We start from the raw sequence: 11,447 nt of genomic DNA, 5'->3' as shown, positions 1-11,447 counted from the left end.
TAGAGACTATCTCTTCCCTTTTCCCAGCCCCGCCCCGCTCTCCCATCCACCCGCCCCTTCCATCCCCCGCCAGGCTTAGTGGGTGCCTGAGTCGGGGTGGGAGGGGAGGAAGGGGAGAGGGAGACTTCAGAGCTCTGCCAACCCCGCCTCCCAACCCATTCTCCCGGGGACCGCCAGCTTTCCAACCACACTGGCAGTGAGCTTCCTTATCCAAAGGAAATCACGTCTTTAGCTGCAAAGTAGGGACCGCAGGGGGACAGTCCGCGTGTTTACTCTCGTTGGCTCGCTCCCGCGCTGTTGCAGGGACCGATTGGCTCCCCCGCTCCCCTGACGCTCACGGGCTCCGCCCCAGCGCGGCCATCTGCTCCTCGTGGGTCCTGGGGTCTCCTCCAGACCTACTCCCTCCGCCCCTCCCCTCGCGCCCCTCCCCGCCCCCACTCCGCCGGGCTCCTCCCCTTCCCCCTCCCGGCGCCTCGGGCTCCGAATCTTCCCCGCGGTTGCCCCGGAGACGAGCCGATACCAGGCAAATAGGCATTGGAGAAAGAAAAGGGGGGCGGGGGGGGGGTAGAGCTGCACGACAGTCTGTTAACAAAGGAGCCATAAAAGCAGCCCCCGAATGTCTGGGAGAAAAAATCCGAAAGCGAACTAGCAATCACCCCAATTTAAAACCGGAGGGAGACGCAGAGGAAGGGGCAAGGTTCCCGTGGGGGTGGGTGCACAGATTGCCTTTTGAGCTTTTGGGAATCTCCTGGATGGTGGTGTTGGATCAGCCCAGTTGGCTTTTCAAGCTGGAACTGCTAATGAGGGATTCGCGTCCATCCTGGCGGCTCTCGGGCCAGGCCAGCAGGCTTCCTTACGGGTGCTAACACGTTGGTTGGCAAGACGTATTTCGACGAAAGGGTCCTTCCAGCTGCTCCGTGGAATATGACTTCGGGATTGGATAATGTATCTGGACAGTCAGGAGATGAAACTTCACGCAACGACGTTCTGCTCAGGGACTGTCAAACAGCACTTGAACAAAGGGTTATGGGTTTGAACCAACTGTCCTTTTCACTCAAAGTGTGACCTATTTCCCTACAAAGAACAGAAAATAAAACTGTTTGACAATTCCGAGCCAACACCAAGAGAAACGAACCATTCCCTCGACGGCTTCTCGCCTCCTTCGTTTACGTTGCACAGTCATTAAATGCAAACGTCGAAAGATGGTTTGGATGTTTTCATGAGCGAAAATATGGGTGGTAGAGAAATGTTTATTAAGTTGCGTCCTCTCTCCCCTCTCCCTTCCAGATACATTAAATCAACGCCTGATCTTTCACACACTAAAAGCGTCTGGTACTTCGGTGGCAAGGGCTGTAGTGAAGGAGAGAGATCTACACACCGCTGTAGAGCTTTGCCTTTTGCCTGGGTTAGACGTGGAGTCTCCAGGGATTTAATCGCTGTCTCTCAACACTGCAGGCGATTTCTTCTGAGACTAGGACTCGGTCTTTTAGAATTTCCTCGCTGGCTGTTGCCTCTCTTCCAGGAGCACACTTGATGCTGTGCACAGACAAGTTCAAAATGAGAGTCCCTCCGATGTTGGCAGCAGGCTAGGAAAACAACCCGTGATGATGAGAGAGTAGCTGTCTCCCAACTGTAAATATGGATTCGTACACTCAAGGCTCCGTCTCGTTTTACCACAGAAGAAAATTAATTATGTCGTTTCATACAGTGATAAAATGCTAGCAAGTTTCGATCTTCTGCAAATGGTCCTCACAGTGTTTTGTGGAAAAGTGATCGCTAATTGGAATAGCCGGAGAGACGAGATTTGGGACGCTCCAAGGACCAATTTCAAAATATTTTATTTCACGCCTATGGGGGAAAGGAAGAAGCACGACTTAGGCTGTTTGCTGCTTTTGCATTTCCCACATCTGGCCTACAGACCTAATTCCAACTGGAGATCTCGGTAGATGAAATTCGATCTTAGTGGTTTAAATACCTTTCAGTGTGGGACGATTTAACAATTGCAGCAGTTTAAAAAAAAAAAAAAAAGAAACAACACCCCCCCCAAAAAAAAAATCCTTGCGCAGTATCTGTGAAACCTTATGGAGCGCGGAGGGAAAAAAATGCTGCTAGCACACAAATCCTACCCATTGTCTTTAACCCTCGCATACACACTTATACACGTAAACACACGAGAGAGATGGGGGAGGGGAGAGAGTGGCTAGAGACAGACGCGGATATAGACCAGCAAGAGTCAATGCGAGTCAAGTTAAAGCTTTCTCCGCCCCCATCCATAAGTACCCCCTCCCGGGTTAATTAATTCCAAACAAAGCAAGCCAATCAAGAGATGCATTATTATTTTCAGGCCGAGGGAGACCAGGAGCAGGTATTTTTTAATTGATTTATTTATTTGGAAGACATTAATTCTCCGTCTGAGGCTGATTTTCAAACCGTTTGCAAAGCGCGGCTCCATTGTTCGCCCGGAGCGCAGGCCCCGCCCCCTGCTTTGTGTGCGGCGCGCGGATTGGCCAGCGCGCGCGGGGGCCGCGTCAGCGCCCGCGAGCCCATTCATCTGTGCACTTGGGCGTTGGACCCCGCATCTTATTAGCAACCAGGGAGATTTCTCCATTTTCCTCTTGTCTACAGTGCGGCTACAAATCTGGGATTTTTTATTACTTCTTTTTTTTAAAAAAAAACTACACTTGGGCTCCTTTTTTTGTGCTCGACTTCTCCACCTTTTTCCCTCCTTCCTGCGCTGCTGCTTTTTGATCTCTTCGACTAAAAATTTTTTTATCCGGAGTGTATTTAATCGGGTCTCTTCTGTCCTCCTCGCCACCCCCACCCCCTCCCTCCGGTGTGTGTGCCGCCGCCGCTGTTGCTGCCGCCGCCGCTGCTGCTGCTCGCCCCGTCGTTACACCAACCCAAGGCTCTTTGTTTCCTCTCTTGGATCTGTTGAGTTTCTTTGTTGAAGAAGCCAGCATGGGTGCCCAGTTCTCCAAGACCGCAGCGAAGGGAGACGCCGCCGCCGAGAGGCCCGGGGAGGCGGCCGTGGCCTCGTCGCCTTCCAAAGCAAATGGGCAGGTAAATTCTACCTCTGGTTCTGGGCATTTCTTGGGGGGTCTTTCTCTAATCTGGACGCCTCGCCTTCCCTCTGGTCGCGCCCGAGATGCATTCCGGGGAGGGGAGCCTAGCCAGATCGTAGTCTGAAAGTTGAATGGGTGACGATCGCCTAAATTGTCAATTTTTCATAGGAAGGGTACCCTCCACCCCCACCCCAAAGGAGTGGTTCCTAAGGATCCTGGCGAATTCTTGAGTAGACCAGAGGAAGAGTGATAAATCGTCTAAAATGGCGTGGTTTGGAGATTGGCTGGACGTGACTAGTTAGATGCAGCCCCCACCCCCAACTCCCCTCCAGGTTGCATTTGTATTTGGGGGCCACAGTGGTGTTTGGGTGGCTCACGTATTTATTGTCGAGATTGGGTCGTCTTTGAGATTTCTGGTGTGGTTGTGTGTGTGTGTGCGCGCGCGCGTGTGTATGTGTGTGTAGGAAGGGGGGAGCCAGCGGGGATGGTGGTGGAGAAAGGCAGGCTCGGCTTATTGTATCCAGAGGCAGCACGCCTCGGGTTCTTGGAAAGGAGGCTGGTTAGAGCCGGACAGGCAGCTTTTCGGAGAGCTTTTCCGATGGCCATCCCTCCCCCACCCCCAGGTAGCTGTGTAATTACACACCCATATGACTTTTTAAATGGTATCCTGGTGTGGTGGGAATACTCAGTGGGTTTTTCAAGACCCTTTCCTGCCTGCCAAGAAGGGAACAGCTCTGGTGTTTTGGTCTGGACTGTGAGTGTGAGTGGCATCTCTGGCCACCCTCGAGGATTGCCCCAGAGCTGCTGCGACCCAGGCAGAGGGCCATGGTTGGGTGGGCTCAAGAGGTCGGCCATGGGTGGCTGCTTCCCAAACACCGAGCACCCACCACGCCTCTTTTCCTGGAGCAAAATAAATAAATAAATAAGAGGCCCGCTCTAAACCTACCGGGGCAAGACGGACTCTTGTCAAGAGCCTTTAACCCCGTTAAAAATGCAAAAATCAAGGAGCTTCCCCGGGCGCACCCCGCTTTGCAGAAGGATGGGCGAAGGTGGGCGTGGAAGCAGAGGCCAGACTTCAGACATAATGGGTTTTCCCCAGCCCTGCTGCTGGCCGAGCCTCGGGAGAGGCCGAGCCCGGCAGCCACCTGAGCTTTGTTTGCGGACTCCCGGGCTGCGCGATCCCCGGCTCGGGGGCGCCTCGGCCTGCGGGCAGGGCCCGGCTAAGCAGGGCGGGGTGGCCCCGCCCCTGAGCGCCCTCCCGCCCGCGCCCCGCTGCGCTCCGCGCCATGGAGGCGCAGCGCCCCCTGCCGGCGCCATTCGGGAACGCGCAGGTCCCGGGAGCTCCGCTGGCTCGAGGCGGAGGGAAGGGTAGCCTGATGCGGAGCGCGAGCTCCCGTCCGAAGGCCTGAGACTGCGGGCGACCCATGTCCACTCCCTGGCCGCCGGGCGCGTGCCGTGGAGCGGGCCCGGTCTCTTCCTAAGCTGGCCCCGGGGTGGGCAGGGACGGTCCTGGCCGCCGCTCCGAGTGACGCTCCCGGCCTTTTTTTTTCCCGCCCCGCAGGAGAATGGTCACGTAAAAGTGAACGGGGACGCGTCGCCCGCCGCCGCCGAGCCGGGCGCCAAGGAGGAGCTGCAGGCCAACGGCAGCGCCCCGGCCGCCGACAAGGAGGAGCCCGCGAGCGGCGCTGCCGCGACCCCCGCCGCGGCCGACAAGGATGAGGCCGCCGCGGCCACCGAGCCGGGCGCCGGCGGGGCCGACAAGGAGGCCGCCGAGGCCGAGCCCGCCGAGCCCGGCTCCCCCGCCGCCGAGGCCGAGGGCGCGTCCGCCTCCTCCACGTCGTCGCCCAAGGCGGAAGACGGGGCCGCGCCGTCGCCCAGCAGCGAGACCCCGAAAAAAAAAAAGAAGCGCTTTTCCTTCAAGAAGTCCTTCAAGCTGAGCGGCTTCTCCTTCAAGAAGAGCAAGAAGGAGGCGGGCGAGGGCGCTGAGGCGGAGGGCGCGACCGCCGACGGCGCCAAGGACGAGGCCGCAGCGGCTGCAGCGAGCGGCGAGGCGGCCGCGGCCCCCGGGGAGCAGGCGGGCGGGGCGGGCGCCGAGGGCGCGGCGGGCGGAGAGCCCCAGGAGGCCGAGGCAGCGGAGGCCGAGCAGCCGGAGCAGCCCGCGGCGGACGAGCCGCAGGCCGAGGAGCCGTCGGAGGCCGCGGGGGAGAAGGCGGAGGAGCCCGCGCCGGGCGCCACCGTGGGCGACGCGCCCTCCGCTGGGGGGCCGGAGCAGGAGGCGCCCGCAGCCGCCGCCAGCGACGAGGCCGCGGCGTCTGCAGCCCCCGCCGCGTCGCCGGAGCCGCAGCCCGAGTGCAGTCCGGAGGCGCCCCCAGCGCCGGCGGCCGAGTAAGCTCCCGCGCCCTCCCGTAATTCAAGAACTTTTCCCCCCAGTTTGTTTGTTGGAGTGGTGCCAGGTACTGGTTTTGGAGAACTTGTCTACAACCAGGGATTGATTTTAAAAGATTTTTTTTTTAATTTTACTTTTTTTTTTTTAAGCAGCAAATTTTGTTCTTTTTTTTTTTTTAAGCCCCCTTCCCCCACAGATCCCATCTCAGATAGTTGTTACCACCATTCCGACAGGCGGAGGATGGTTTAGACAGCTTCCTCTGCCTTCTTTCTTTTCTTTACTTTTACTTTTTTTTTTTTTGCATCAGTATTAATGTTTTTTGCATACTTTGCATCTTTATTAAAAATATGTAAACTTTCTTTGTCAGATCTATGGACATAACCCATATATGAAGGAGATGAGTGGGTCAAAACGAATATCAAATGAAGTGATAGGGGCCACTATGGGTAATTGAAATAGCGCATAACATTGCCAAGATACTATGCCACTAAAAATCATGGTGGGTGTAAAGGCTTAGGGTTTTCTTTCTTTCCTTTTTTTTTTTTCAAAGAAAAGTTACTATGATGTATTTTGTGAGGCAGGTTTACAACACTACACGTTTTGAATAAGAAGGAAAGAGAAAAAAAATAAAAACACCAATACCCAGATTTAAAAAAAAAAAAAGATCATAGTCTTAGGAGTTCATCTAAACATAGGAACTTCTTGCTTATCTCCTGTTAGCTGTACCAGTCAGTGATTGAGTAGAACTACAACTTGTATAGGTTTTATTGTTTATTGCTGGTTTATGACCTTAATAAAGTGTAATTATGTATTACCAGCAGGGTGTTTTTAACTGTGACTATTGTATAAAAAAAAAAAAAACAAATCTTGATATCCTTCAGAAGCACATGAAGTTTGCAAGTCTCCACCCTGCCCATTTTTGTAAAACTGCAGTCATCTTGGACCTTTTAAACACAAAATTTTAAACTCAACCAAGCTGTGATACGTGGAATGGTTACTGTTTATACTGTGGTATGTTTTTGATTACAGCAGATAATGCTTTCTTTTCCAGTTGTCTTTGAGAATAAAGGAAAAAACAAGTCTTCAGATGCCATGGTTTTGTGTAGCATCTTGTCTCTCGTGTTTTGTAAATACTGGAGGAGCTTTGACTGATTCGACTTAGAGCTGGAATGTAACCTTGCTTACAAACATTGCTATTCAACTCCTGCTTAAGGTGTTCTAATTTTCTGTGAGCACACTAAAAGCAAAAAAAAATAAATGTGAATAAAATGTACAAATTCGTTGTGTTTTTTATGTTCTGAGGCTGACTTCTAGGTCTTAGGTTAATTTTTAGGAAGGCCTTGCATGCCATCAAAAGTACATTTGGCTGTGGTTTTTGATATGAAGTTTTCAAGCTCAAAAATTCATAATCAGTGTCAAATTACAAATGTAGGAAGATCTTATACTGTGTCAATTGTTACCATTTATCTGCTTTTAGTTATAGCATGTCAGAATAACTCATTTAAGACAAAAGTGGCTTGACCCTAAGACTATTTCAAATGTCTTATGAGACTATTTCATAAACTGTTTTGTTGTCATTGCAGGTCCCGAAACTTACATTTTATAATCAGTAAGAATGTTGAGTTCAGACTGCACATAAGTCATGAAAGGATGGCCAAACATGTTTAAATGTTGTTGGTTTATATAGTATAAGCCTAAGCATTTGGCTTATTTCCAAATTATTGTTGAAATGATGTGCTTTACGGACAGGTTTCTATAAGGAAATAATGGTGTTGAATGGTGTTGTCAGTTTTGGGCCATTAGCATAGCTGCAAACTTTTTTTTTTTTAAATCAAAGTGTTAACATCTTGTATTCAAATGAAAAGATAATCCTTTATATATTAACCCTTACTAGTTTACTTTCTGTTTATTTTCCATCTTGTAACTGGATATTTTTACTTTACTGGACCCTAAACTGATTTTTTTTTTTACCATTGCTTTTTTAAATGCAAAATAGTCCACCTGTTGTGCTCATTTCTTGAGCAGAGTGCAGGGTGGAGTTCAGGGTAAAGTTGAACCACTCTGGTGGCACCTCAAAATTACATCGTATTAAAAAGATAACAGCATTAGCTTTTTCAATAATGCTCCTCTAATTGAAATAATACATCAAAATTAATGGTTCCTTTTCTTTCTAAACATCATCCCTGCTAATGAAGCCAAGTAACATTTGAAAGAATAAACTTGATCATGAGTTTCTTGAGTTTATGGAAGATAAAGTCAAACCTGGTAACCAAAGGACTGATTTGTGGGTCTTTCCCGCTTTAACCAACTTGTTTGAAAACCCCTAGTTGGCCAAATATGGTGCCTGGTATATAGTAGGACTCAACTGGAATGGGTTTTAAGAAAATAACTCCTGAACTGAGTAGTTAAAAATACTGTGTAGAAAAGTATTCTATATTGCTAGGTTTGTTCTTTTAACAGCTGAGATTTATTAAGATGCATTATTTTGATTTTAATCACTGCCTAAACACTTTGGGTGGTATTGATGGAGTGGTGGATTTTCCTCCAAGTGGCTAAATGCAATTTGACATACTTTTCATCCAAAGTTTTGTACATCCTGTTGTTTTCTAATGGAAAAAAATGTTAATATGGCTTTTTGTACTACTAAAAATAGCTTTGAGATTAAGGAAAATAAATAACTCTTGTACAGTTCAGAATCGTGTTATTAAGTCTGTATTGGCAGTGTGTACAGTGGCATTTGCTCTGGTTATGAACACTTAACTCTGGATTATAATAATCATTTGGTCCAATTCCTATTGCTTGTAAAAATAAAGTTTTACCAGTTGATATAATTAAGCCTGCTAAAGTAGGGTGTTTTTACAAATTTTACTTTTTAATTCAAGTTTTAGGGAACATAAGTGTTAAATGTGTTACTATCACTCAATTTAGGATTTAGAGGAGACATGCTTGATATTGTACTTAGAATGTGAAACCTTACTCATTGAGTTATTGGCTAAGGCAAAACTGAGCAAATCATTCATGTTTTTTCCAAAATGTGGATATAAATGAGCCTTGCTGATCAGGTTAAGGAGTTGGGGCACAGTGCTTTCTGAACTCTTGGGTTAGTTTAGTTCCTTGAGACAAGCTCAAGATACCATTCAGGTTGGTCTTGAACTGGCAACCCTCTGCCTGTGCTAGGATTACAGTAGTGTGCTACCAAACACAGCTAAACTCCCTTTAAATAGATCCCCTAGGAGTTGATACCACAATATAGCTGAACTTTGAACATGCTAAAAATTGGCTAAGTACGTGGGCTGTTATATTCCACCTTTTTGAAAGAGTCACTCACTATAAGCTGAACATTTTCCCCTCTCTGCTTCCCAACCAGGTGATGGTTCTCAAAGCAGGGTGTAGCGAACAAATCCACAAATCTTCCAGTTCTTCCTGGGGAATTGAAGTGCGGTACTTGAGATTATGCCCAAGAATGCCCATTCTGAAAAGTAGAAGAAATGAGGCCGTATGCAAATATCAACAGAGTTCCTTCCTTTGGAGCTCTTTGTGTTTGTAATGGGTTTTTGTTTTTGTTTTTTGAGTATTAAATAAGGGCATAATTGATTAACGCCAATGGGATTGACTTTTCCCCATCCATTTCACCTTTAGTTGCCGGAGAAGCATGAATCATAAAATCAACTTCCACGGCTACATGTTTGCAGTTTTTGTTTTGTTTTGATTTAGTTGTAGGGAGGTCAGGGCAAAATTGGAGCAATTTTTGCCTATGATTTATTCATCCCCAAAAGCCTTTTTGAAATCCTCTTTCCAGGACAGACACAGATTGGAAACATTTCATTGTTTATACTTATGGTTCTTGTAATCCAAATGGTAATTCCTGGTTTGAGCTGCCTAATGAACTAACAGCTTTCCCTCCAGAATGGAAGAGTTAGCATCATTTGGGAAACTATTTTAGATGATCGCTATTTCTAGGACAAAGCTTTAAAAATATGTTGAATTTTAGAAGCAAATAGTTCAGGACACCCAAATAGAATCTCATTGCATTCCATTTTTTGTTTGTTGTTATTTTGTTTTGCTTTGTTTTTGATTTTTCAAGTCTGGGTAGGCCTGACTGTCCTAGAACTCACTGCAGACCAGGCTAGCCTTAGATTCAGAGAATCCCCGCCTCAAAGGGGCGTGGTTAAAGGCATGTCCCACCTCTGCCTCATTTGCGTATCTTAACTTGCATCTCGGAGAAGTGCACTCTGAACTTTATGACCCTGTATTGGAAATGTGAAGAACTACTCTATTACACATACTTATTGAGACCTCAATGTTCAAAAATAAGACGGCTAACACTCTATGGAATTTGGAGGCAATTATAGGTTCTAAGGCCACATTACAATGATAGCAGCCTCCAAGCCCCACAATATGAAAATACCACGCAATCGGTTTATTTCTGCCCTTGAAAGGCTAAATGGAGTTTAAATACACAGCAAAATGGCGTGGCATGCTCTTGGACATATAAGAAGGAAAAGGAAGTAAAATCATCTCTAGAGTAAACTATTTAAGGCTGAAGGATTCTGTTGAAATATTCTGTTGCTGAGGCAGCTAAAGTGATGTTTGTGTTGACTACATTGTGCTCAGAACCACTGGCCCACGTTGAGCACATTCAAGAGAGCATAAGCCTCCGCAAGCCTTTCTGGTGACACGGGATACGGGCTCGTCCTTACGGCACTGTCATTTGCGAGATCTTGTACACTCAGAGCTGGAATTCAGGAATGCCAACGCATCGGACTTTTTACTCTTTTAAAGGCGTGCTAGGATCTTGACTCCCTACTCTTCCTAATATGCCCTGCCTTGAGCTCATTCCTTCAAAAAGGAAATCCAGTCACCCCAATGTACCGAGGTGAAGCAAAGTACCCCTCACTCCCTGCAAATAATCAACTCTAAGTGCACTCATGTCCTTTCTAGAAAATAGCTAAACACCTGCATGTAATCACACACACACACACACACACACACACACACACACACTGATGAAATCAGGGGAGTATATACACGGCAAGATTCTTACTCTGGGAGTCTGTGAACATTGACTCAACATGGTAAGGGTAATCTGATGGCTGAGGCAATCAGAATTAATGGTACTAAGGATGAGATTTCAATGCTTTCTTCTCCCGGTTTTGCTCTCTGTAGCTCAGCCTAGTCTCAGGCCTGCACTTCTCCATTAAGCTCCTTAAAGCCAGGTTTAATTAGTTTCCCTATTTTAATGCCATAAGATTGTTTTTTAAAACTGACCTTTTTTTTTTTTTAAATTTCCAGATATAAGCAATTCTCAAGGGTTCCGTGGATGATATTAGAAAGTGTCTTAGAAGTCTAGAGATGATGGGCTAACCTGTAGAATATAAGGTTTCCTGTTCCTCAGGATGGGCAAAAAAGAGGTTAGCTTTGGTATACAAGGGCTCTACCTGCACAGACTTAACAAACTGGACTTAAAATAATTTGGTAAATGTTTATGTATATAGCATGTGTGGACATCTTTCTGTACTCCTTAAAAAGTACAATGTACAAAAGCACTTACACTGTACCAGGTATTACAAGTGATTTGGAAACAATTTCATCAGTGTGTGTGTGTGGGGGGGGTGTGATTCTATGCAGGTGCTACACTGTTTTCTATAAGGAATTTGAGTATACTTAGATTTTTGTCATTTGCAGAAAGTGAGGGAGATTTATGCATACAATTAGCATATCCTTATTTTTTGTTCCATGTATTTATTTTAATTCATTAATTTTTGGGGGGTGTAAGATGTCTTCCATGATATAACTTCAGATAAATGAAAATGAGACGCATGGCAATTTTCTTACCCTTTAATAACTATAATGAAGTTATATGTAAATGTTACCCAAATCCATCAACATAACGCCTTCTTGTGAATGAATACTAAGGAAGATGGAATGTCTGAGTACTGGGTACTCACTAGCCTCTAGGGATGTGTGTTGCACATGGTGAGGCAGCGTCCTTTAAACAG

General features: G+C 47.1%; 1 protein-coding gene across 1 annotated transcript; it reads left to right on the top strand.

Moving 5' to 3' along the window:
• The first annotated feature begins 2,873 nt into the window (after positions 1-2,873).
• On the top strand, positions 2,874-6,313 carry Marcks (myristoylated alanine rich protein kinase C substrate). The gene is made up of 2 exons (XM_052163478.1): positions 2,874-3,060; positions 4,624-6,313. Exons 1-2 carry the CDS (start codon positions 2,959-2,961, stop codon positions 5,449-5,451), a joined length of 930 nt encoding a protein of 309 aa, XP_052019438.1. The 5' UTR covers positions 2,874-2,958; the 3' UTR covers positions 5,452-6,313.
• The last annotated feature ends 5,134 nt before the right edge of the window (positions 6,314-11,447 follow it).

This window comes from Apodemus sylvaticus, chromosome 19, assembly GCF_947179515.1.
Source record: "Apodemus sylvaticus chromosome 19, mApoSyl1.1, whole genome shotgun sequence".
NCBI classification, from domain to species: Eukaryota; Metazoa; Chordata; class Mammalia; order Rodentia; family Muridae; genus Apodemus; species Apodemus sylvaticus.
Note: the sequence above shows the minus strand (reverse complement) of the source record. Positions and strands in the feature narration are given on the sequence as shown.

What these genes read in the sequence shown, in the direction of transcription:
- Marcks (XM_052163478.1), top strand. Translation starts at nt 2,959, where the DNA reads ATGGGTGCCCAGTTCTCCAAGACCGCAGCGAAGGGAGACGCCGCCGCC. An exon ending in CTTCCAAAGCAAATGGGCAG is followed by an intron (nt 3,061 to 4,623) that starts GTAAATTCTACC and finishes CCCGCCCCGCAG; the next exon opens with GAGAATGGTCACGTAAAAGT.